Source organism: Protopterus annectens, chromosome 5.part0 (genome assembly GCF_019279795.1).
Source record: "Protopterus annectens isolate FY-2018-M chromosome 5.part0, PAN1.0, whole genome shotgun sequence".
Classification (NCBI taxonomy): domain Eukaryota; kingdom Metazoa; phylum Chordata; order Ceratodontiformes; family Protopteridae; genus Protopterus; species Protopterus annectens.
Window position 1 is genome coordinate 1161287023 of NC_056735.1, and position 27222 is coordinate 1161314244.

Genomic DNA, 27222 nt, shown 5'->3' on the forward strand with positions numbered 1-27222 from the left:
AATGATACTGACAGCTTCCTTTTGGTGCTGGCAACATTAATTCTTGCTACTGATAGACCAGTAAGAAAAGTACAGTTGTGTACACTTACCATAAATGTAGATATTCGAGTGTATTCACTGCTGCAGTCATCATACTTGGATTATCTGCTTGCAGGTAGCTCTCAGTCGGCCCGAATACCAGAGGTTTAGTATTTCTGCGTCGATTGCTGTCGCTTCAGGATTGACGTCCGGTCATCAGGGGTAAAAAAAACAGGTAGCCGAAGCCATTACATCAGTTTTTCTTGCCCCAGATAGGGAGCTAAGTTATGGTGGGGGAAAAAAAAAAACAGTAAAAAGTAAATACCAACAGCCCTGAAAGGGGTGAGTAATAGGCATAGAGAGGGGGGAGAGAGAGAGAGAGAAGGGGGCTGGAGGGTGGGAAACCAGGACTGCAACAGTGAATACACTCGAACATCTACATTTATGTAAGTGTACACAACTATAATATGTTCTTCGTGTTTCACTGTTGCAGTCATCACACTTGGGTTGATTCCCAAAGCTGAAGAAAGGGTGAAGGCAGTCAAGAAGAGTTGGGGCTGACTAGTATGCCCTGCAGAACTGCTGTTGCAAAACCCACCCTGGATTTGGAAAAGACAGGCAGGTGGCAATGCTTGGTGAAGGTGTGTACAGAACTCCAGGCAGCAACTCTCAGAATGTCCCTGGAAGGGACGCCCCTGAGGAATGCTCTTGAGGTAGATGTTGCCCTAGTGGAATGTGTTCTGACCCCCTGAGGGGTTCCCATGTTGTTTGTAGCAGAAATGGATACAGTGTGCTATCCATTTGGAAATTGTTTGTTTTGAAATGGCCTTGCCCTCTGCTCCTGGTTCAAAACTGACTAGTAACTGATCAAATTTCCTGAAGAGCTTAGTCCTATCAAGGTAGAATCTGAGCTGTCTGTGCACATCCAAGGAGTGCAGGATGCTTCCCCTTTATTTTGAGGATTAGGGAAGAAGGTTGGCAAATGGATGGATTGGTTGAGAGCCACAGTGGACACTACTTTAGGCATAAATGAAGGGTTAGTACTGAGGGAGACCCTGTCAGCATGAAAAATAATGAAGGGTTCCACAGTCATAAGTGCTTGTAGCTCAGACACTCTTCTAGTTGAAGTGATGGCCAGAAGCAAGGCTGTTTTCCAAAGAGGAATTTTAACTCTACTGACGCAACAGGCTCAAAGTGGGGGGGGGTAGCGTGAACTTTTCCAGTACAAAGTTATGGTCCCATGCAGGAGTGGGTGCTCTCCTTGGTGGCCTTAAGTTGTTTGCCCCTCTCAGGAACTGTTTGATGACAGGGTGAGAGAAGAGAGGTGGCTTAGAGTTGTAATGAGCCGAGATGGCAGAGGCAGGGATCTTAATGGAGGAGAAGTATAGGCCTTTGTGGAGTAGATCTGCTAGGTAATCCAGGATTAGAGGTAAGGATGACAGTGCTGTGTCCTCTCCTTTAGACTTGAATCCAGGAGCAATACCCTTTTCACTTAGCAGCATAGGATTTTCTTGTACTGGGTCTTCTGGCTTAAAGAATGACGTCCATCACCTGCTTGCTTAGGCTGGTCACTGGGGGAGAATTCAAGGAATAAGCCAGGCTGCAAGATTCAGGGTTTGTAGTTTTGGATGCAGGATCTCTCCCTCCTGCTGAGTGAGGAGGTTTGGGATCTGGGGTAGGTGCCAGGGTGGCACCGGTGACAGGCTGCGCAGTTGTGAGTACCAGTGTTGGCATGGCCAGTCTGGGGCAATCAGGATTGCCCTTGGTCTGTCCTATCTTATCTTGAGTAATATTCTTGTGAGAAGGGGCAGAGGAGGAAATACATAGATTGAGAGGTTTACCCACTGGAAGGATAGGGCATCCACTTTCTAGTCCCTGCTGTGAGGTGTCCTGGTGCAGAATTTGCTGATCTGGTGATTGTAGGGGGAGGCAAAAAGGTCCACCTCTGGGGTCCCCCACTTCTGGGTTAGAAGGCTGAAGGTGCTGGGGTCTAATTGTCACTTGTGTGGGTCTAGGAGATTTCTGCTTAAGTCGTCTGCCAAAGAGTTTTGTTTGCCTGGCAGGAATTGAGCTTGCAGGTGAATATGCATGTCCAAGGCCGTGTTCCACAGGGCCATGGCTAGCCTGCAGAGTGGGTAAGAGTGGGTCCCCCCCCCCACTTGTTGATGTACCACATAACTGTGGTGTTGTCTGTTTTTATTAGCAGGGGTCCTGGTGAGTGGAGGGATCTGAAAGCTGTCAGAATGTGCTGAACAGCTAGCAACTCTTTCTGGTTCATGTGCAGATGAATTTGACTTGGGCTCCAGTGGCCCTGAATGCATTTGTCATCCAGATGTGCCATCCAGGCATAGTCTGATGCGTCTGTGGTTGGGGTCTGGGTGGCATGGGGTTGAGTAAAGGGAAGTCCCTTGTTGTGGTTGTATGCTGCAGCCCAACAAAGAAACTCTGTCCTTAGACAAGGTATGATAGCTATGACAGTTTCCAGGTCCTGAGAATGTTGGCACCAAAGACTTTTTAAGTACCACTGAAGTTTCCTCATATGCAGTCTGGAATATGGAATTAGTAGAATGCAAGAGGCCATGAACCATAGGGCCTGCAGGATTTTCCTTGCGGATAGCTGGGTTCTGGTGGCCATTTGAGTGAAGTAGCCTGTCAGATAGGCTTGTTTTTCTGGAGTAAGGAATGCCATCTGGGATGCTGTGTCCAAGCTTGTTCCCAGGAATACAATCTTTTGACTGGGGACTAGTTTTGATTTCTTTTCATTGACAGTGTACCCCAGGGAGGTTAGAAGGTTCTTTACAAATGTCAGGTGCTGCAACAGCTTTTCCTGACTGCCTGTCTGAATCAGGCAATCATCCAAGTACGGGTAAATTTGAATTTTTCTCTGTCTGCAATAGGCAATAGCTGGAGCCAGGCATTTTGTGAATACTCTGGGTGCAGTAGATAAGCCAAAGGGAAGTGCAGAGAACTGATAATGCATAGATCCTGCCCTGAAACGTAGGTATTTCCTGCATGAGTCCCTGATAGGGATGTGCAGATAGGCTTCTTTTAGGTCTAGGGTGGCTAACCATGCACCTTTGGACAGCATAGGAAGAAGCTGCTGAAGGGTGAGCATTTTGAATTTTGGCACCACCAGGTAGGTGTTTAGAAAGGAAAGATCTAGGATTGGGCGCCAAGTGCCCTCTTTTCTGGGTACCAGGAAAAGTCTGGAATAAAATCCATGACCTATCTGTTCTGCAGGAACAGGCTGAATTGCCCTTATGGAGAGCAGGGATTGAACTTGGTTTTGTACCTCTACCCACTGGTTTGGTGGAAGGTCTGGGAACCCTTTTGGGGTTGGCAGTGAGTGGAAGTAAAATTTGTACCCCCTAGGATACAATGTTGAGGACCCATTGGCCTTTGGTGATGGAGGTCCAGTTTTTTGCATGATGGGCAAGTTTTCCTCCTAGTGGCACAAGCAGTTGGGCAGAGGTGAGGAGAGGAGTTGAGAAGTCACTGTGAATTCTTTCCATAAGGGGATGGCTTAGCACTCCCTATTTTAGAAGTGGAGGCACTCCATTGCTTAGATCTCTGCATACCCTGGGACTGTAATCTGGGGGGGTCTGTTTCCCCTGGGTCTAATTTGAGATGGCCTTGAGGGGCTAGAAAGGACCACTGGTTCGAGGGGCAATGTCTACTGAATCTAGGAGGCTGCACTTGCAAAAAATCTTTGTCTGCACAGACTCAGCTTTTTCTTCCATCTTTTTTAGAACCTCTTCTGCTCTGGTGCCAAACAGATTGTCCTTGTTCAAGGAGGATCTAGTAATTTTGATTTGACATGGTCTGGCAAGGTCTGTTCCTTAAGCCAAGCATGCCTTCTCAGTACTGAACCAGTGACTGCTGCTTGCAAGATGCTTCTAGGGCATCAAAGCCACATTTGGCTTTGCTGACTTGGCTTGCAGAATGCATAAGCTCTTGTAATTCTTTATTTTCTGCACTGTCTGTAAAGATAAATCATTTTTGCTTAATAAGTTCCATAATATGTTGCTGGTATTTCAGCATGTGAAACTTGCAATTCAATGCCCTAATGGCGAGAGTTGCAGAGGTGTACACTTTTTTACCCAATCTGTCTAAAGCTCAGGAATCCCTGTCCAAAGGGGTGGGATTATTAGCTGTAGTTGCTTTTATACTTTTAGGCCCCTGGGAAATGACCACTGGGTCAGCAGTAGGATTTCCAAAAAGAAATTTGTGAGAGTCAGGGACTCTGTAGTACCTGTCTGGTTTCCTTGGAGCAGGGGGTAAAGTTTCAGGAGTTAGACTGGATTCCATAAAGACATCATCCACAACATCCAGAACTGGGGGGATTGCTAAAGGTCTATGTTGTGGCAAATCTAAAAATTCTCTGAGTCTCTTTTTGGACTGAGGATAATCCTGGCATTCGCAGTGGAAATGCTCTCAAAGTATGTAGGGTTTCACCAAAAGAAAAATCCTCTGGAGGGGAAGCAGAGGGAATGGATTCTTCTGCATCTGAATCCTCATAAGCAGATAAAGGCATGTCTTCATATTCTGAAACCTCAGAGTTGTCGGACTCTTGGTCTGTTAAAGCTGCTGGGGACAGGTCTCTTTTTCTCTTAGGAGGGGAAGGCTGGCTTCCCCTAATCAGCATAATTAGGTCTTCTGCCATTTTAAGCATTTGATGTTGTGGCAAGGAAGCAAATGCTTCAGTTGGGTCATCGTTTTTTTAGGCGTAGCTCGTACTCTTGGCCTTAGAAACTCTGTAGTTTCAGACAGAACTGAAGACACGAAAGACGTAGTCAGTTTGTGTCGAATACTGATAATGCGAAGAACTTCCTGGGAAGCTGGTGCCTGCACAGCACCTCCGGACCCATCCAAGGTAGAGACATCCGCAGGTTCCGCAGTCAAAAAAAGAGTCTCACAGCATACCGGACTCCGAATGGGTCTCGGTAGCAGCCTGCAAATCCATCGAAGCGGGCATCAGGGGCTGCAAAAGAGGCTCACTGAGCACCGGCGAACTGTCAACTAGCTTAATGGAAGCATCATCAGCAATTTTGGACCTGTGCGGTCTGTCTCTGTCTTGATCCTTACATTTTTTTGGAAGATCGGTAGTCGGATGGCTTACAGAAGCCATTTCAAAATACAATTATCAACAGCGAAAGTATTTAGTGATAATAAGGTCCTGACGATGAATAGTTCGGGTGCTGAACAAAGCACAAAACCGACAGCGAGGTACATCGTGGTCTGGGTCTAAACAAGTGATGCAGTAAGAATGGAAATCTCGGTGTGGTATTTGCTTTCCACAGGCGAGACAATTGTTAACTTTTTCTGACATCGGTTAGAGCAAGAAAAAAGGATCCCCAACGGGGTACTTAGCTTTAGAAGACTTCAGGATGATTCAATTCAGAAACGAAAACTCAAGTAGTGGCCGACCTGCACTCGTGCAAACTGTTTCTGCTTCGGGCTCCTCGGCAAGAAAGACTGATGTAATGGCATCGGCTGCCTGTTTTATACCCCTGACGACCTGATGTCAGTCCTGAAGTGACAGCAACCGACGCAGAAATACTAAGTCTCTGGCATTCGGGCCGACTGAGGGCTACCTGCAGGCAGATAACCCAAGTGTGATGACTGCAACAGTGAAACATGAAGAACATCAAACCTTACATGCTGCCTCAGCACTTGGATCTCTTAATTCAGTGCAAGAATCCCTGAAACATTCCAAAGTAGTATTGCGTTTGCTGATCTGACTTTGTTGTCCTTCAAATTTCTATTAACAGTGGACATGTTTAACATCATGAGGGACCCTAGGAAATTTCTTATGAGGAAAGCCTATCTAGCTATATGGAAGAGATTTTCCCTATATTGCCAAAGGAAGAATCAGAACCCCACTGAAGACACGGTATCTTCTGATCTTTCAATATCTGAAGGAGCTGTTCAACTTAGGACTGGTATATGCCTCACTGATGGTACATCTATATGTTATTTCTACCTGCATTCCCATGGATCCCTTATGTCATCTAGACTGCCAGTCAGACACTTTTTAGGAAAGTGGTCTATCTTCATCATGGTATTAGAAACCCAAAACATTTTGCTAAATTAAAAAGGGGGTGTTAGACCTAAAACCACCTAGAAAGGGTACTGTTCCCCATGGGACCTCAACTTTGCAAAAGAAAAGCTGACGCAAGCATCATTTTAGCCAGAAAACATAGCCACTCAAACTCATTACCTGGGAAACAGCCTTACTGCTTGCAATAATCTTATCCAGAATGATAACAGGAGTACTTCTTGGTCTTCAGTAGAGATAGGGCATGTCTCCATACAAATCTATCCTTTATGTTGAAGGTGGTGATAGACTTTTTCCTGAATTACTCTATTCAACTACTAGTCTTCCTTCCAAACTTCCAAAATGAAGGGTAAAGAATCTTGTATGATTTGGATGTTCACATGCAACCTGGACGCTATCTGAGCAGGACAAAGACCATAAGATGTACTGATTAGCTTTGTCTCCTGTGCAGCAATGAAACGGGAGAAAACTATGTCAAAGATACTATATGCCAACGACAGGCAAACTGCATTTCCCTCCGTTACTCCTATCATGGTAAAAAAGCTCAAAGGATACATTAGATAACATTCCAACAGAGATACCACTGTGATCTTAATCCTCTTCAGGGGGACTACACTCTCAGGTTATTCTGTAGGCAGATACACGGCCCTACATACATACCTTTTCTAAACATTACAGGCTGGATATTATCAGCAGTGGCAGCATAGCAGGTCTTGCCAAAGACATTCCACAGGATGTCCCGCAGCCTGCCCTGTCCTAAAATCAATTTATTAGTTTGGAGGACATTAGAGATGAATTATCTATTCCTACATGAAAGCTGGACATGGCATCTAACAGTACTTTGACAGTAGAAGAGCTATCTCCTTCATTGAAATTTGAGGCTAAAATTTTCAGAACTTAAGAAATAGGAGTGAAAAAGGGATATAATTGTTTTGTTGCACCCAAATTACAAATATTTTCCATTTACTTTTGTAAAGTTTTCTAGTGGAAGCTTTGTGGGATGATAAAAGAATGTTTTGGACCGGAGAGGACATCTTGGACCGTCTAGCAATCAATGGAACTGGAGAAACCATGAGGTCAACTTTAGGCCTGGAACGTCTCAGTGAAACGAGTCTGTCGGGTATGCGAGAAGGTCTGGAGTTGGAGCCAGTGTCCACTGCACAAAAATGAGGAGGCCAATAAGGGGCAATGAGGATTACTGTGCTCTTCAACTGAGATGCTTTCTGAAGAATTTTGGGGATTAATGGTAACGGGACAGGTTAAAGGAGACCAGCGGGCAATCTCGAAGGATGACTACCCCCGGTGGAGGTCTGAGGGCAAAGAACCTGCTGCCCTTGTTGCTGAGAGGGGATGCGAAGAGGTCACAGCACGGTTGGCCCCATCAACAGAACACCTTCTCCACCATCTTCATGTTGTGAGACCACTTGTGAAGCATCAGAATAAACCTGCTCAACTTGTTTGCAATCACACTGGTTTTCCTCAGAATGTATGTTGCTATCATAAATTGAATGGATGAGATCGCCCATCACCACACACTCAAAGTTTCTCAACACAGGAAATAGGATTTGGTTCCCCCTTGTTTGTCGATGTACCAGACCACTGACATATTTGTCTGTCGGAATCACAATAGTCCCGGTGGGGAGAGTGTCTTGGAAGGCCCTGCAATGCTAGGAAGACAGCTGTCATTTCCAGGAAGTGCCCCCGCAGCCAATCTGGGAGGCGTCTGTGGTCACTATGGCCTTGGGTTAGGGGAGAACAAAAGGATGACATTCTTCCACTTGACTGGAGTGTATCCACCACACAAGATACCTTTTGCAAGCCTTAGTTATTTTCATCTGACTGGACAGGGGAGGGTAAAGAATGGACTATTGAGTTGCTAATGTCCACTAAAGAACTCTCATATGGCACCCTGTGAATGGCACTAGAATGACTGCCGCTGATATGAATTCAAAAGCTTGAAGGATTAATCAAGCTGAGAGAGGAGTTTTGAATGTTCTTTCTGACATGGAACTGAATAGTCTGAACTCTCGACAAGACAAGAGATGCTGTTTGTGTGTTCCTATTGAACAAGACAACGACAAATTCCAATGTCTGTGTTGGTTTCAGATGAGATTTGTTGTAACTGATTGAAATGCCCAGATGGGAGCATAACTGGAGTATGTAATCTCGAGCTAGAATCAGTTAATGCCTGGTCAGAGCATCTATCTACATATAGAAACACCTGGAATCTCTGCAGCCTCAGGTAAGCTGCTACTACTGCCATACACTTGGTAAACACCCTGGGGGCTATGGTGACACTAAAGGGCAGAGCTCTGAATTGATAATAACTGGTTCCCAGCCAGAAGCACAGATAACTCCTGGATCATCTGTTCATTTTGATAAGATAGTACGCATCCTGAAGATATATTGAGCACATCCAGTCATCTTTGTGCAGAAAAGGCAGAATGGCCTAAACATGACCACCCAGAACTTTGTGTATTGAACCAAAACTGGTCTCCGGTCTCCTGTTTTCTTTAGCACTAAAAACATCTTGAGTAAGTTCCAGATTCTTTTTGGGCTGGGTGACCTCTTGGATGACTCTCTTTTTTTCTAGCAGCTTGTTTATTTCTAGTGTTACTGCTTCTCTCTCTGACTGGGTGGAATATCAGGGATTTTCTTTGAAAACAATGGGGTTGGATGGTAAAATTGTATGATATAACCTCTGGATATTATTGTCCACAACCAAGAATCTTTTGTAATTTCTAACGAGGCTCTCTGGTACAAGAATAAATGACCCCTGACAGCCTCCAGAGACAGACAGTCAGGGCCTCCCTTCAGAAGCGCTGGTAGGATCTGTTAAGCTAAAGCATCTCTAGATCCTTGACTTTGCGGACCTCCTCTGCCATGAGAGTGACGCCTTCTATTAAGAGTTCGCCGCCTCTGCTCCCTGGGGGAACTGTCTCCCCGTGGATCTTGGAAGGGACTCCTGAGATTTCTTGAACTACATTTTTCGACTACCTTTTTGACTTCTAGAAAAGGTTCATTGAGAGGTTGAAAAACACACACCCATTCCAGACAGGGTTTTACCTTTCTGCTCACACCTAGAGTGTGTATCTTTCACTTTGGTGCCAAATAAGGAACTTCCTTTGTCACTGCTGCCTTTGACGGAAGCTTTGAAGGGTTCCGCGAAGTCACACAAGTGCATCCAGGCATGCTTTCTGATGGAAATACCTGAACCTGCCACCTGTGAGGTACCTTCTTCTGCTCCATGGAAGATAAGCCTCATGGACAAACTGGAAATAGACTGAAGGAGAGTCAACTGTGAGGCAACAGTGCTCTCTGCCTCACAGGATACGGTCCCAAAGAGAGATTTGGAAAGTTCCTTAATCAAATCCTTCTGGAGTCTTGTGAAGTGTGCCAAACAGTTCAGTGACCAGAGGGCAAAGGTCGCTGAAACATAAACATGCTTCCCAAATCTGTCCAGCACCCTAGATTCCCTACTGGAGGATATACAGAGGAACTATAGTTCCTTCTTTGTGGCTGCCATTACAACCATGGCATCAACCACTACTCCCTTGCTCCAAAAGGTTCTGTCCTTAGGTGGTGCCAGGATCTTTTCTGGTCTCTTGGGGATTGGTTCAATGGTATCAGGTTCCTTCCACAGCTGCCAAGAGATCAAATCAATGGGCTCATCAGTGAACAGAGTCACCCAGGAGGTAGATGGATCAGCACCAAAAGCCTCCAGGAATACCAACTTCCCTTGGGAAGGGTTGTCAGGAGACCAACTACCCCTTTGGTTTAAGATGTCCAGAATGTCTCCAAATGAGATGTTATCGGGTGGTGATCTTGGGGACCCTTCCCCCTCATCAAAGTGAGTATCTCTGTGACAGACTCTTGCAGACAGTCCGGGTTCTTCCTTTTGCATTTTTTCATCCAGGAAACTTCTTCAGTGTGATGTTCTCTAGAAGTGCTGGAAGAAATCAGTATACCCTGTTGGTTATCCTGGTCACTAATTTGAACTGATGGTCCCAGTTGTAAGGATGATTGAGGCTCAAGACACAGAGACAAATGGGCTAGGGTGGTCGAAGCCGAAGAAAGTGGAGAAGTTTGATCTCTAGGGATAGAGAAAGTTCTCTCCAATACCTTGAATGCAGAATGCCTTGGACAGAAGGAAACTGACTGCTACAAAAAACACAAGGAGAACATTTGAAGAGGGAGTCAGAGCTGAGCTGTCTAATGCCGAGGCTCCAAGGGGAAGAGATGGCTCTTACAGCTTCTGAGTTGACTCCAATACATTGGATCTGGAGCCACTGCTATGGCTCCAAGAGGCCTGCAGCTGGTCCACTCAGAGACACTACCGGAGTCGAAGATAACATTAACAACTCTGGAACCTTTGGATCTGACATTTATGCCAGAAGTCGCATCTGAGAAGGAGCTAACCAAGGGGGGGGGGGGTGTACTAATAAGGGTCTCCGGACCCGATGGGATCGAAGCCGGGAGAACCCCATTTGAATCTGCATTGAGAGGAACTTATAAAGACCACTCCAGGAAGGGGAAAGTAGCCTAGAGGAAACTGGATCTAGGGCCAAGAGTGGCAAGAAAAGAAGGAGATTTTTTCTGTTCTGGTCTTCAGATCCAAGGAGCTCAAATCTGAAGTCCTAGTAGGTTTCAGAGGAGGTTCAGAACCCAGAGGCAAGGAAGTGGTTGGTCCCTGGGAATGCTTTCTAGAATTCCTTTTCTCTGTTTTTTAGGGGTTTGAGCCCCAGATGATGTTGATGTAGATGCAGATTTGCAGGAAAGCAAACCTCTAAGTATTAGTTTTATTTTTTCTGTATATAAGGGCCATAGCATTAAAGGCCTTACATACATCACAAATGGCGTGAAGATGTGATGAGCCTAAGCAATACACGCATTTTGAATATGCAACTGACAATGGAATCTTGGGGCCACAAGTCAACATTTCCAAGGTGAAAGGAAATAAAGGGCTATTTAAAGGAGGAAAGGTTTTTTTTTTTTTTTTTTTTGAGAAAAAGGAGATAAAAATATATCAAGAATGGTAACTACAGAAATACAAAAAGAGCAATAACGAATACACAAGTACTTAAGAAATTTGACTAGGAAAAGCGAGGAAGCACAATACAAACTATAAAGGTTACAGCAAAGAAAAATTATAAAGATAAATTAATAGTCTCTCACTCACAGTACCCAAATGGCTAGAAACTCGAGAGCAAAACAGCGATCATGTACATATGCTAAGGTGGCAAACAAGATCTGAGGTATGTTAGGGACTAGGGTACTATGGGAAAGGGAGGAGCTTGAGAGTTTTCAGTGATCCATAAAATGGTAGAAGCAGCTGAGTTGGATCCGAAGATCAGATCCAAATCCACGAGTAGAGGAACGAATGAAAACTGACATCACCAGATCAAACAGAACTATTTATTCTAACCATATCAAAATGGTACATGGCGCAAGACCCAATTACAATTTTAACCTGCAAAGTTATTAACAGGGACACATATTCCTCCCATTTATATCCAAATACATCAGATTCATGAAGTTGAACAAACAATATAACAACCACACACAAAAAAAAAAAGATCAACATACCCTCAGCAACAACTTTTCTCTGTAATGCTCAACCTGTTCCTGAATACTCTGTTCTGGTTTCTTTGCCTTTTTCCCAGATTCCAGTTCATCTTGAAACTTCATCACTTTCAGCTAGAAAGAATGCATAAAAATTTACTTCAGAAACTAAAAACTGAAAATAGACTGCCCACGTTACATCAAAACAAAGCTGATTGGATATGCTTGAATGAAAGTGGTCCTAAGAGGACTTCTGGACAAAACTAAAAGCTATAAATAAGCACGAGACACACATACCCAATATACATCTGCCCTAAAGTAACATCAACATATTATGAACCCGATTTCTTGCTACATGTTCATCTGTACTGCATTTCCAAACTCTTCTATGGGAATGCATAATGCATATTCATATCCTATATCAAAGCTTCCACATGGTCTATGAAGTAACCTTACATTCTTGCTACCCTCCTTTGAGCATTCTCCATCTTAGGATAGTTCGGTATGTAAAACTTGCACACAGTACAGGCACACAAATACTTACCACATCAAATGATCTTCAAGAACACTCTGTGCAGTCAATGACACTCTGCTATATCCTTCATGCCCTCTCTTGTAAGATTCTGCCCATATCAACATAGTGCCTCACTTACAGGGTGCCCACACACCAAATGTACCCAATTCTTCATTTAAAATAGTGTTTATTTCAAGATAGACCACTTAAGCTTTAAGAATATAAACTTGTAATCCTTAAACTTTAGGTTACTGACAAAAAGTTAGTGGCTCACTAGCTTAAAGGGGATGATGACATGGGAGAAAACACATCAATGACACAAGCCTGAAGGTCAAACAATATGATGACAAAACCCCGTGGGCAAAATCCCAAACAAATGCAATTAAATAGGAAGGTGTAAGAAATGGACTTTAGGAAGGAATTTAGGTCAAGATAGCTTTTTTACTTGCGTATCTACTTATTTATTTACATATATTCACTTGTTTCTTGGTAAGCACACTGGATACAAGCAATCCTTTTCAGGGGCAACCTGGAAGCATTGCCTCTGTTAAGTGACTTGCTCAGAGTCGCATAGTAAGCAAATGGATGTGGAAGGAATGAAACACAAATGTACAGCGATTGCTTAATTTAGTCAGTTTAAGTAAAGTACAGTTGTAGACACTTACCATAAATGTAGATGTTTGAGTGTATTCACTGTTGCAGTCATCACACTTGGGTTATCTGCCGGCAGGTAGCCCTCAGTCGGCCCGAATACCAGAGTCTTGGGATTTCTGTGTTGGCTGCCGTCACCTCTTCCATGACGCCAGGTCGTCAGGGGTATAAAACATGCAGCCGATGCATTACATAAGTTTTTCTTGCCCCAGATGTCAGGAGCCCCCAAAATAGGAGGCTATTACTTGGTGTGGAACACCTCCAGTAAAAAGTAAATACCCCTGCCATAAAGAGGATAGGTAGAAAGGGTATAGAAAACCAGGAGGATGAAGGGAGAGAAACCAGGATTGCAACAGTGAATACACTCGAACATCTACATTTATGGTAAGTGTACACAACTGTACTATGTTCTTTGTGTTTCACTGTTGCAGTCATCACACTTGGGTTGATTCCCAAAGCTGAGGAAGGGTGGAGGCTGTCAAGAAGTGTTAGGGCTGGCTAGCAGGCCTTGTAAGACTACTGTAGCAAATCCAGCTCTGGATTTAGAAAAAAACTAGGTAAGCGGTGATGCTTGGCGAAGCTAAGTACAGAACTCCAGGTTGCAGCTTCCAGGATGTCCCTGGTAGGGACTCCCCTGAGAAATGCTGTAGAGGTTGAAGAAGCTCTAGTGGAATGAGTTCTGATCCCCAGAGGGGTAAATTTTCCATGGTGCTTGTAGCAGAAATGGATGCAGTGTGCTATCCATTTGGAAATGGTTTGTTTTGAAATGGCCTTGCCCTCTGCCCCTATAGCAAAGCTGACTAGCAGCTGGTCAGATTTTCTAAAAGGCTCAGTACTGTCAAGGTAGAACCTGAGCTGTCTGTGCACGTCCAAGGAGTGCAGGATCCTTTCCCCTTTATTCTGAGGATTCGGGAAAAAAGGTTGGCAAATGGATGGATTGGTTTATACCACCTTGGACATAAAGGAAGGGTTAGTCCTGAGGAAAACCTTGTCAGCATGGAAAGCAATGAAGGGCCATTAGTGCCTGTAACTCAGACACTCTTCTTGCTGAAGTAATAGCTAGAAGTAAGACTGTTTTCCAAGAGAGGAATTTTAACTCTGCTGAAGCAGCAGGTTCGGGGGGGGGGGGGGGAGTTTCTCCAGTACAAAGTTAAGGTCCCAGGTCAGGGTGGGAGCTCTGCTAGGGGACCTTAAATTATTAGCTCCTCTCAGGAACTGTTTGATGAGAGGGTGAGAAAAGAGAGGAGGCTCAGTATTATAATGAGCTGAGATGGCAGAGTCATGAATCTTAACGGATGAGAAGGATAGGCCTCTGTGGAGCAGCTCTGCTAGGTAATCAATGATTTGAGGTAGGTTGGGCAAAGCTGTGCCCTTTCCTTGAGACTGACTCCAAGAACAATATCTTTTCCACTTTTCAGCAAAAAATTTCCTAGTACTAGGCCTTCTGGCCTCAAGGATGAGGTCTAGCACCTGTTTGCTGAGGGATGCTGGTGGTGCATTTATGGAATAAGCCAGGCTGCAAGGTTTAGGGTTTGCAGCTGTGGATGCAAAATCTCTCTCTCTCCCCTGCTTAGATAGCAGCAAAGGTGTGTGATGTAGGTGCCAGGGTGGCACTGCTGCCAGACTGCGTAGGAGTGGGGACCAGTGCTGGCGTAAGCCAGTCTGGTGCAATAAGGATTGCCCTTGGTCTGTCCTGTTTGATCTTGAGTAGTACTTTTGAGAGGAGGGGCAGAGGAGGAAAGGCATACATTGAGAGGTTTTCCCATGTAAAGGATAGGGCGTCCACCTTCCAGGCTCTGCTGTGAGGGTTGCTGGTGGAATATTTGCTCAATTGGTGGTTTTGGGGGAGGCAAAAAGGTCCACCTCTGGTATTCCCCACCTATGGGTTAGAAGTTTGAATGAATTGGGGTCCAGTTTCCACTTGAGGGTCCAGTAGATTTCTGCTTAAGTCGTTTGCCAGTAAATTTTGCTTGCCTGGCAGGAATTGAGCTTGTAGGTGCACTTGGATGCTCAAGGCTGTGTTCCACAGAGCCATGGCTAACCTGCAGAGTGGGTAACGAGTTCCGCCCTGCTTGTTTATGTACCACATAACTGTGGTGTTGTCTGTCTTTATCAGGAGCAGTCCTGGAAGGATAAAGTATTTAAAGACTGTCAGGGCATTCTGTACAGCTAGCATCTCCTTTTGATTGATATGCAGGGGAATTTGTTCTGGGCTCCATTTGCCTTGAATGCATCTGCCTGCCATGTGAGCCCCCCCATGCATAGTCCGATGTGTCTGTTTGTCAAGGTTTGGGCGGCAAGGGGTTGAGTAAAAGGAAGTCCCTTGTTGTGGTTGTATGCTTCTGCCCACCAAAGGAACTCTGCCCTTAGACAAGGTATGATAGGAATCACTGTTTCCAGGTCCTGAGAACGTTGACACCAGAGACTTTTTAAGTACCACTGAAGTTTCCTCATATGTAGTCTTGCATATGGAATTAGCAGAATACATGAGGCCATGAACCCTAAGGCTTGCAGTATTTTCCTTGCAGATAGCTGGGTTGTGTTGGCCATTAGTTTGAAATAGTTTGTTAACTGGACCTGCTTTTCCGGAGTGAGGAATGCCATCTGGGAAGTTGTGTTCAAGCTTGCTCCCAGGAATACAATTTGTTGGCTGGGCACCAGTTGTGATTTCATTTTGTTGATGGTGTATCCCAGTGAAGTTAGAAGTCCTTTTACAAATGCCAGGTGTTGAAGCAGCAATTCCTGACTGTCTGCCTGGATCAGGCAATCATCCAAGTATGGGTAGATTTGAATATTTCTCTGCCTGCAGTATGCAATGGCTGGAGACGGGCATTTTGTGAATAGTCTGGGTGCAGTAGATAAGCCAAAGGGAAGTGCAGAGAACTGACAGTGCATAGAGCCTGCCCTGAAACATAGATATTTACTGCAAGACTCCCTTATGGGGATGTGCAGATAAGCTTCTTTTAAGTCTAGGGTGACTAACCAGGCATCCTTGGCTAGCATAGGAAAAAGCTGTTGCAGTGTAAGCATTTTGAATTTTGGGACCACCAGAAAGGTATTGAGAACTGATAGATCCAGAATAGGGTGCCAAGAGCCCTCTTTTCTGCACAACAGGAACAGTCTGGAGTAGAAACCCTGTCAGCTTTGTTCTACTGGAACATGTTGAATAGCCCTGATATGGAAAAGGGAAAGTACATGCTTTTGAGCCTCTGCACACTAGTTTGGAAGAAGGTCTGTCAACCCGCATGGAGTTGACAGTGAGTGGAAGTAGAAACTGTATCCCTGGGATACAATGTTTAGAAACCATTGATCCTGAGTAATGGACATCCAGTATTTTGCATGAAGGGCGAGTTTTCCTCCTAGGGGCACAAGTACTTGGGCATGGCTGGGAAGGACAATTGGAAAGTCATTGTGAACTTTTTCCATATGGGGGTGGCTTACCACTCCCTGGTTTTAAGGTGGAAACACTCCATTGTTTAGATCTCTGCATACCCCGAGACTGTAGTCTTGGTGGACTGTTTCCCCTGGGTTTGGCCTGAGAAGGCCTGAGAGGGACTGGAAAGGACAAGTTTTTTGAAGGCCAATGCCTACTGAATCTAGGAGGCTACACCTGTAAGAAATCGTTGACGGTTTGCATAGTTTTAGCTTTTTCTTCCATCTTTTTAAGAACAACTTCTGCTTTTGTGCCAAACAAACACTCCTGATTTAATGGAGCATCTAGTAATTTTGCTTTGACATGGTCAGGCAGGACTTGCTCCTTTAGCCAAGCATGCCTTCTCAGTACAACCCAGTGACAGCAGCCCTGCAAGATGCTCCTAAGACATCAAACCCACCCTGCAACGTATGTTTACTAACTTGGTTTGCAGAATGCATTAATTCTTGTAAATCTTTATTTTCTGCACAATCTGGAAGTAACACCATTTTTATGTTTAATTAGTTCCATAATATGTTGCTGGTACTTCAACATGTGAAACTGGCAATTCAAAGCCCTGATGGCAAGAGCTGCAGAGGTATATACCTTCTTACCCCATCTATCTAAATCTCTAGAATCCCTGTCTGAAGGGGTAGGGGTTTTGGCTGTAGTAGCCTTAGCGCCTTTAGGTCCCTGGGAAATGGTCTCTGGATTCGCAGTAGGATTCTTAAAGAGAAATTTGTGAGAGTCAGGTACTCTGTAGTACCTGTCAGGTTTTCTAGGAGCTAGTGGTAAGGTGTCAGGAGTAAGACTGGACTCCAGGAAGACATCATCTACAATATCCAGGACAGGGGGTATAGCTAGCGGCCTGTGCTGAGACAAATCTAAAAATTCCCTGAGTCTCTTTTTGGACTGAGGATAGTCCTGTCATTCCCAGCGGAAATGCTCTCTTAAGGTATGCAAGGTATCACCAAAAGAAAAATCCTCTGGAGGGGAGGCAGAGGGAATGGATTTCTCTGCATCTGAGTCCTCATAGGTAGATAAGGGTATGTCCTGGTAATCAGAAGGGTCAAGAGTCATCAGACTCCTGGTCTGTAGAATCAGATGGAAATTCAATTCTTTGCCTTTTGGCAGGGGAAGGCTGGCTTCCCCTAATTAAAGTAATAAGGTTTTCAGCCATTCTAAGCATTTATTTTTGTGGCATGGGAGCTTGAGCATGCGCTTTGGACATCGGTTTTCTAGGCGTGGTGCGAACTCTGGGCCTGAGAAACTCAGTTTTAGTCGGAAATGAAGCTGCCAATTTAATACGAATATCGGTAGGTCGGAATACACCCTCAGAAGCTGGTGCCTGCACAGAGGCTCCGGACCCATCCAAGGTAGAGACATACGCAGGTTCCAAAGTCGAAGAAGCATCTTGTGGCATGCTGGACTCTGAATGGGTCTTAGCAGAGGCCTTTGAATCTGTAAAAGCAGGCATCATGGGCTGCAAAGGCACCTCACTGAGTACCAGCGGACTGGCAACTAGCGGAAGCGTCGCCTGCAGTTTTTGACCAATGCGGTCTGTCTCTGTCTTTGCGCTTTTTTGGAAGATCGGTAGTCGGATGGCTTACTGAAGCCATTTCGGAATATGGAGAACGACAGCAAAAGAATTTAGCTACAAAAATAGCCCGATGATGGATGGTTTGGGCGTTAAACAAGGCAAAAAAATGACAGCAAGGGACGTCATGGTCTGGGTCTAAACAAGTGACGCAGTAAGAATGAAAATCTCTGTGAGGTACTTGCTTTCCACAGGCAAGACAACTGTTAATTTTTTCTGACATCAGTTAGAGTAAGAAAAAAGAATCCCCAATGAGGTACTTAACTTTGGAAGACTTCAGGTCTGAAACTCGAAAAAACGAAAATTTCAGGTAGCAGCCAACCGGCACTTGCAAACTGCTTCTGCTTCGGGGTCCTTCTCGGTAAGAAAGGCTGATGCAATGGCGTTGGCTGCATGTTTTATACCCCTGATAACCTGACGTCATGGGAGAGGCAACAGCAACCGACGCAGAAATCCCAACACTCTGGTATTCGGTCAGACTGAGGGCTACCTGCAGGCAGATAACCCAAGTGTGATGACTGCAACAGTGAAACACAAAGAATATCTGGAGTATGAGTGATGCAGCTTTAAAGCACAACAGCACTCACTGCTGTCTGTTAGTTTTGCTCTGTCCTCCCTACAATTTTACAACAGGGAGCTGTTAACAAGTGACACTGCATTTTTAATTATCGATAATAAATACCAAATTAAGTCATTGGATATCTCAAGGGAAGACAAATTACCTTAAAATCTCAAACTTTTTCCTGTTCTTCCTTCCAATCAGATGTAATGCCTGAAAAAAGTTATGTACTTACCATAACTTTCCATCTGTGTTGTTGCATCTGAATTGTTCTTCAACCTATGGGTTGCAGATCCGAGCATCGGATCCAACTTGGCCACATACCAAAGCTGTAGGCTCCAACATCTGAGGTCCTCCCTTACCCATGATGCTCCTTCCCTCCAAATCCCTCAGATCTAGTTTGCTGCAGCACAGTATATCACATAAACATGATACAAATAAACAGGATGAAATAAAAGAACTAGCCAAGTAGGGATACTTCAGGAGCTCAAAGGAGAACAAAAGTATCTGTCCAAGAATTTTCCGTTAGGTCCTTCAGAAGGCACGGGGAAGGAGGGAGGGAAGGCAGAAGAGCAAATGAGAGGCAACAACACAGACGGAATGTTATGGTAAGAACTTGGGTGGCCCTCAAGGAAGGAGATGCTGGAGCATAGTGGAACTAAACGGTGCCCTCGTCCTAAAAATAATGTCCAGTTTGTAATGGGAAATAAAGGTATGATGGTTAGACCAAGTAACAGCTGCACAAATTTCATCTGTGGGAATTTTCGACCAGATGGCTGAAGAAGTAGAAACAGATCTAGTAGAATGGCCCTTAATATGACCAGGTAAGGAAATACCCTTAGAGGAATAAGCAAGTTTGATACAGCTAGTTATCCAATGAGCTAGAGTAACCTTGGAAACTGGTTCATTTAATCTGGACTTGGAAAAGGATACAAGGAGTTGGTCAGACATCCTGAATGTTTTGGTTCTATCCAAAAAGAAGCGGAGTTGTCTATGTACATCCAACATATGAAGAAGGTACTCTCCCTTGTTTTGAAATTTTGGAAAGAAAACAGGAAAGATTGATGACTTGGTTTAAATTAGCATCAGAAGTGACCTTAGGCAAAAAGGAAGGATTAGTATGTAAAGTAACTCTGTCCTTGTGGAAAATCAGTTATGGGGGCTAGCAAGACAAAGCATGTAGCTCAAATGCCCTCTTGGAGGAAGTAATAGCCACCAAGAAAATAGTTTTTCAAGTCAGAAACTTTAAGTCTACCTTAGCTGAAGGTTAGAAGGGTGGTGAAACTAAGGCCTGAAAAACCAAGGTGAGGTCCCAAGAAGAGCAGGATTCTTAACAGGAGGACGTAGGAGAAAGGTACCCTTCAAGAAGGCCTTGCACAGTTTAGATGAGGCTAGAGAGAAAGAATTCTCCACTATGTGAAAATCGGAAATGGCAGCAAGTTTCACTTTCATAGGTTGATACTAGGCTATCTGCCCTAGGGCATTTATAAGCCTAGCCAGAGTGTGTTTGGCTTTCTCCACCCTTTTAGATTAGTTGACTGTGCTTCTGTATAGTAGGTCACAGAAGGTAGCCCTTTTAAGGTTAGTTTACTGTACCTCTGTCAAGCAGGGACACAGAAGAGATCCCAGGGGTAAACTTATGATCTCCCATCCACTCGTCAAGATTTCTCTTGAAGAGGGTCAGTGAAGGGCTCTGCCTAACATGGATTGGGATTTTGTTCCAGAGTGAGGGGAGCCTCTGGGATATGAATCTGTCCCTCCAGCATGTCCTATTTATTTCTGTGCTGAGGTTCAAGTCCCTGGAGCGTGTAGTTCTAAGGGATTTGGATTTCCTGAGGTGAAGCATGTCCAATAATTCTGGGTTGGACATGGCTTTATACGTCAGACACAGATCGCCTCTGAGTAGGCGGTACGCAACTGAGTAGAGCTGGAGTTTCTTTAGCCAAACTGCATAGGGCATCTGTTTGAGCCCCTTGATCCTCTTGGTGAGATACTTTTGGGGTCTTTCCAGTTGCTGAAGGTGTCGGGTAAGGTACATCCCAAACGGGGCACTGTACTCAATTATGGGCCTGATAAGTGATGAGTAGAGGGGCACAATGACCTCTCTTGATCTAGATGTGAACCCTTTCATGATAAGGCGGGCTATATAGAAGGTCTTTCTAACCACTTTGGCAACGTGATTGTCAAAGGAGAGATTGCCATCTACTTGGGCCCCCAAGTCCCTAATTACTTCTTCCGTACTTAATGGATTACCACCTATGTGGTAATTTGTGGGCACTTTGTTTTACCCAAAGGGGATGACTATGCACTTTTTATCATTTAGCTTTAGGCCATGGCTCTGGCACCAGTTAACCGTCTCTGTAAGACCCTTTTGGAGGATGCTTGTGTCAGTCGGAGAATCGATCACAGCACCCAGTTTGCAGTCATCTGCGAACTTGGTCAGCCATAGTCCACCCGTGTTAGCCTGTACCTCAGATAAATATATACCGAACAAGAGAGGTCCCAGGACTGAGCCTTGTGGGACACCACTTGTAACTGGTTTAGAGTCTGACATGGCACATGCTATTCTGACCATGTGGGTTCTATCCCTGAGCCAGTTTGCAACCCATCTTGTGACATAGGGGTTGATATTTAAGCTGGTGAGCTTATTTATGATGCCCGAGTGGGGTATTGTGTAGAAGGCTTTTGCGAGGTCCAGGTAGGCTGTGTGGACTACCTTCCCTTCATCTATGGCTTTGGTAGCTGTTTCAAAGAAGTCGATCAGGTTCAAGAGGCAAGATCTGCCCTTAATGAAGCCGAATTGGGTAGGATCCAGTGTCTGGAGGTGTTCCCAATGTCTTTGTTTATGATTTCCATGATGATACACTCCATAGCTTTGCAGACCAGGCTAGTCAGGCTTATAGGGCGATAGTTTCCGGGGTCTGTTGTGGCACCACCTTTGTGGAGTGGAACCACTGTTGCTGTACGCCATTCCTTGGGAACATATCCTGTAGTAAAGGCTGAGATTGAACAGTGACTTTATATGAGGGTTTAGTTCTTCTTGGAGCTCGTATAAGACGCAGCCCGGGACACCGTCTGGTCCCATTGATGCTGTGTTTTTCGCTTTGGAGAGCCAGCTCTCACCTGTGCATCTGTGATCTCAGGAAGGCTACACTCTGTTGGGATAGACATTTGCTCTTTTGGGGGGGAGAAGTTTGCACTAAACCTTTCTGCCAGGATGTTGGCAATGTCTGTGGGTTCAGTGTATTTTTTGTCATTTTGCACTAACTCAGTGCATATCTGGGAGTTGTCTCCCAGGTTTCTGACATAACTAAAGAAGGCCTTGTGATTATCATTAGTGTCTTGTGCAATTTTTCTTTCGAAGCTGGCCTTAGATGATTTTATGAGGGATCGTAGTTTCTTGCTAGTACTGATCAGTGACGCCTTCCCTTTTTGGGATTTTGCTCTGTCATGTAGTAGCTTTCTCCTTCTGTTGTATAGCTTATTTTTGGCCGGGGTCCACCAGACAGGTCTCCTGCCTTTGGAGGAGTGAGTCTTGTTTTTACTTGGGATAGCAGGCTCCATGCATTCCTGTAGGTGTCCATAGAATGCTTTTGTTCTGCATTTTGGGCCGTATTTTTCACTGGCCCGGGGGCTTTGAAGGATTCCACCTCAGTTTTGAAAAGTGAGAAGTTTGCTTTTGAGAAGTTCTTCACCGTGGTTTCCTTGGCTAGGGGTGGGGACGGAATATGGATGTCCAGTGAGATTTGTTTATGGTCTGATCTTACCAATGAGGGGTATACCTCTGGTGTGGAACATAGAGACTCCATTGTTGGTGATGACCAGATCCAATATGTTTTTCCCTCTTGTGGGAGTGGTGACCAGTTGTTCCATAGCATATGAGTTTATAAATTCTAGGAACCGTTGGGTGAGGGTGTTTGGGCTTGAGTAGTTTTCCCAATCGATGTTTGGGTAGTTGAAGTCACCCAATATAACAGTGTCTGGAGAAACCTTCATATTCTCTAGTGTTCTCAGGAAAGCCGAGTGAGGTTCCTGTGTTTGGGAGGGTGGTCTGTAGCAGGCTACAAACTGAAAGTCAGTTTTGCCCACTATTAGTTTCACATGGATGATCTCAGATGCTTCGTACAGTGTCACTAAAATGGAGGTGTGGGTATCTTTGATAAATATGGATACTCCCCCTCCTTTTGTGGTTTGGTCCGAGTTTTGGGGCCGGAAAGCATGGTATGAAGTATAGCCTGTTAGTGCTGGGGTGCTCTCGGGAGCCTTGAACCAGGTTTCTGTTACCGCACAGATATCGATATTCTCCATACTGAGGAGGAGAGTCTCGAGTGTGTGCATCTTGAGGTTTAGACTTCTGGCGTTGAGCAGCATTACCCTTAGTTTTTTTTTTCTTTGTGTTGTCTATGGGGGTGGGTTTGTCTTTTGAGCCTTGCCTAAAAAAGACACTATGGAGGAGGCAAGAGCCTTTGCCAGTATTCGAAAACCCAAGGGTGACAGGTGCAAGCCGTCCCTAGCGAAGCAACGTGGCTTGTCGAGCATGTCACCCCAGGCTGACAGACACTGGATCCCCTTTGAATGACACCAATACTTTAGCCAATTGTTAAAATTGATCATTTTGTCTTTATTCTGTGGCATCATTGTTGGTGAGGGTAAGATGCAACTCAAGGTCAGGGTCATACCGGCCTGGGCTACATGATCAAAGAGCTTCTGTACGTCTTTTTTCATGTAGTCCAGGAAGGTACATCTCAGGTCATTCACACCAGAATGGACAATGACGGAGTCATACTTGTACTTGCTTTGGAGTGACCTGCGTGCTTGTGTTATGTGGCAGATCCTGGCACCCGACAGGCAGCTTACAGTGACCTTCTCCTTGTTCAGTCTGTTGAGTGGGACGTCAGTGTGTCTGACAATAGAGTCACCTATTACAAGTGTATTAGGTGTGTTGTTTAGCCTTAAGGGCTGCGACTGTGTGGCACACTGACTTTGTGAGCTATGTGCTACGTGGATATTGTTTCGTGGTAGGTGTTGCTTGGATGTCTGCTTTGGAGGTCTCTGCTGCTTAGGCAGATTTTTATTTAGAGCCTCTGAGTATGTTTTTGTGTGTTTATGTGTTTGGCTTGCTGATGCGATAGGTCTATGTGAGACTGGATTTGTGGTGTGTGTGGTTACCTTCTCCTCCTGACAGGCTGTGCCAGTACTGGGTTGAGAGAGCTTAGCCTCCAGTTTGGCTATATAGTTGCATCTCTCACATATATTTGTGCTTGCTGGGAGGAGGAGAGGGTGGTCTGTATACATAAGGCAGTTGTAACATTGCCTCAAGATTCCCAGATTCACCAGCTGGACTGGAGAGTAAACTCGAAATTGACCTTTGGACATGCCTGAATAATACAGGGAACTACTTACTGACTTGATCAAAAAGAACTAATAGGGAGCAAGTGCTTAGAAGGAGTATAAGAGGATGTAGTGCTTTAGTTTGTGTTTACCTATAACATTACTTATACGAGCAAGTGCAGGGCTATAGAATGAGAATAGAGTGCTTAATTAGAGATTTAGAGCAGTTCTAAGGGAAAAAGTGAAGAGCAGACTTTGTGGAGCCGGGAATAGTTTAAACCTGTTTAAGTGGCGCTGCCCGACACTGCTCTATGCGCAAGCCCGTGCAAAAAGAGGGTTGCAGGGTTTTAAGAGAGAGAGATCAAGGAGTTTAGAATTGACCCAAAATGGCCAATAAAACTACAGCTTCTAGGCAGTAACCACTCCTACAGGGACAGGCAGGCTGTTCAGTGTTAGCCACTGCCACTGGTGAACACAGAGACTTCCCTTTAGCCCAAGCAAGCACTGGCCTCCAAGAAACTTACAAACAGTTCAGAATAGCAAATCTGTAACTGAACTTTCTTAAATTTCAGAAAGTGGGGAAAAAAAGCAAGATTTTTTTTTTTTCTTTTTTTTTGTTTTAGTTTAAAGGTAGCAGAGATACACAAGTAGCAAAATATTCACAACAGTGCAATAAATGACCCCACACTAGAGTGCTAGGCCAAAGTCAGGTAAAATGCAGTTTTAAGAGAAAAAACGATTTTAAATTAAGTGCAACACAGGAAATGCAGTAAACAGGCTCTAGATGTGTTCTAAATACTGTTTCTAATACAGATATAAACTTTAGCAAGTCGGAAAACGCTGAAAAGTAGGCGGAAAAGCAGTAATTCTTAACAAAAAATCAGAAGAAAATACTTAAAATCTCAAAAGTGGCTCCTTTCTTCTCTCAGTGTTTTCTCCCCTTGGTAGGTGCTTCAGCAACAACTAGCAAGCCTGGAAAGATGCCAAAACCATGAGGCAGCAGGGTTTTAAGAGACAGAGATCAAGGAGTTTAGAATTGATCCAAAATGGCCAATAAAACTACAGCTTCTAGGCAGTAACCACTCCTACAGGGAAAGGCAGGCTGTTCAGTGTTAACCACTGCCACTGGTGAACAAAGACTTCCCTTTAGCCCAAGCAAGCACTGGCCTCCAAGAAACTTACAAACAGTTCAGAATAGCAAATCTGTAACTGAACTTTCTTAAATTTCAGAAAGTAGGAAAAAAGCAAGATTTTTTTTTCTTTTTTTGTTTTAGTTTAAAGGTAGCAGAGATACACAAGTAGCAAAATATTCACAACAGTGCAATAAATGACCCCACACTTGAGTGCTAGGCCAAAGTCAGGTAAAATACAGTTTTAAGAGAAACAAATGATTTTAAATTAAGTGCAACACAGGAAATGCAGTAAACAAGCTCTAGATGTGTTCTAAATACTGTTTCTAATACAGATATAAACGTTAGCAAGCCGGAAAATGCCAAAAATTAGGCAGCAAAGCAGTAATTCTTAACAAAAAATCAGAAGAAAATACTTAAAATCTCAAAAGTGGCTCCTTTCTTCTCTCAGCGTTTTCTCCCCTTGGTAGGTGCTTCAGCAACAACTAACAAGCCTGGAAAAACACCAAAACCACGAGGCAGAAGGGTTTTAAGAGACCGAGATCAAGGAGTTTAGAATTGAACCAAAATGGCCAATAAAACTACAGCTTCTAGGCCAAAAAAGGGCAATGAGGATGACTTGGCACTTCAACTTCTCTGCCTTCTGTATATATTTGGGAATGAGCAGAAAGGGAAGGAAAGCAGAGTAGACTGGAGGGGCAAGCATGGACTAGAGCATCTCTTGGTGACTGTCCCTGCGAAGGGATCAGGGCAAAAAAAGAACAGTTGTGTACACTTACCATAAACGTAGATGTTCGAGAGTGTATTCACTGTTGCAGTCATTACATTTGGGTTATCTGCTTGCAGGTAGCCCTCAGTCAGCCTAATTATCAAAGTCTTGGGTCCTGCGTCGGTTGCTGTCTCATCTTCCATGACGTCAGGTAGTCAGGGGTATAAAGCATGCAGCCGACGCCATTACATCAGTTTTTCTTGCCCCAGATGTCAGGTGCCCCCATAATGGGAAGCAATTATATACAAGATTACACTGCCAACAAAAATCAAATACACCAGAAAGCTTTAAGTATAGTAAACAAAAGGAGAGGTAAAGACAATAGCAGTCAGGGGGCTGGAGGGAGGGTAACCAGGACTGCAACAGTGAATATACTCGAACATCTACACTTATGGTAAGTGTACACAACTGTACTATGCTCTTCACGTTTCACTGTTGCAGTAATTACATTTGGGTAGATTCCCAAAGCTAAAGAAGGGAGGAGGCAATTAGAGAGCATTAGGAACAGCTATTAGGCCCTGCAGGACTGCAGTGGCAAAACCAGCTCTGGATTTAGAGAAAATTGGCAAGCGGTAATGACTGGTGAAGGTAGCAGCTTCTAGGATGTCCCTGATAGGGACACCTCTAAGAAGGGCTGTAGAAGTAGATGCAGCCCTTGTGGAATGTGGTCTTATCCCCTGTGGGGTAGGTTCTCCATGTTGCTTATAACAAAAATGAATGCAATGGCCTATCCACTTAGAAATGGTTTGCTTTGAAATGGCCTTCCCCTCTGCCCCTGCAGCAAATACAACCAATAGTTGTTCAGATTTCCTGAGAGGCTTAGTCCTGTCCAAGTAAAATCTAAGTTGTCTGTACAGGTCCAAGCAGTGCAGAATTCATTCCCCTTTGTTCTGTGAATTAGAAAAGAAGGTTGGCAAATGAATGGACTGATTAAGGGCCACACTGGATACCACCTTGTGCATAAAGGAAGGATTGGTCCTGAGGGACACCCTGTCCGCATGAAAGATGATAAAAGGCTCCACTGCCATGAGGGCCTGTAAATCAGATACCCTTCTTGCTGAAGTGATTGCTAGAAGGAAGGCTGTTTTCCAAGAAAGAAATTTCAACTCTGCATTTGCAGCTGGCTCAAAGGGAGGTAGAGTGAGCTTTTCCAATACAAAGTTAAGGTCCCAGGCTGGAGTAGGGGCTCTCCTGGGTGGTCTTAGGTTTTTGGCCCCTCTGATGAATTGCTTCAGCAGTGGATGAGAGAAGAGGGGTGGCTCTGTATTATAATGTGCTGAAATGGCAGAGGCATGAATTTTAATGGAAGAAAAGGAAAGGCCCTTATGAAGCATCTCAGTTAAGTATTGAATAATGTGAGGTAAATTTGGCACTGTTGTGTCCATCCCCTGCGTTTGGCTCCAGGAACAGAATCTTTTCCATTTTTCAGCATAAGATTTTCGAGTACTAGGCCTCCTTGCCTCTAGAATGACATCCATCACTTGCTTACTGAGGGATGGTAACGGAGAGCTCAGGTAATTAGCCAGGCTGCAAGGCCCAGGGTTTGAAGCTGGGGGTGCAGAATCTGGCCCTCCTGCTGGAACAGCAGGGAAGGGCTCTGAGGCAGGTGCCATAGTTCCAG

The 27222-nt window shown here is 44.6% G+C and overlaps 1 protein-coding gene across 3 annotated transcripts in view; it reads right to left on the reverse strand.

Annotated features, from left to right (window-relative positions):
• The window catches only part of LOC122801567 (U2 snRNP associated SURP domain containing), a 2423494-nt gene that overhangs the window by 48993 nt on the left and 2347279 nt on the right, over window positions 1-27222 (reverse strand). For all 3 annotated transcript variants that reach the window (XM_044071008.1, XM_044071006.1, XM_044071007.1), the window contains one exon: window positions 11663-11773. In XM_044071008.1, coding sequence (XP_043926943.1) covers window positions 11663-11773 — 111 coding nt within the window. The remainder of the gene's footprint in view (window positions 1-11662; window positions 11774-27222) is intronic.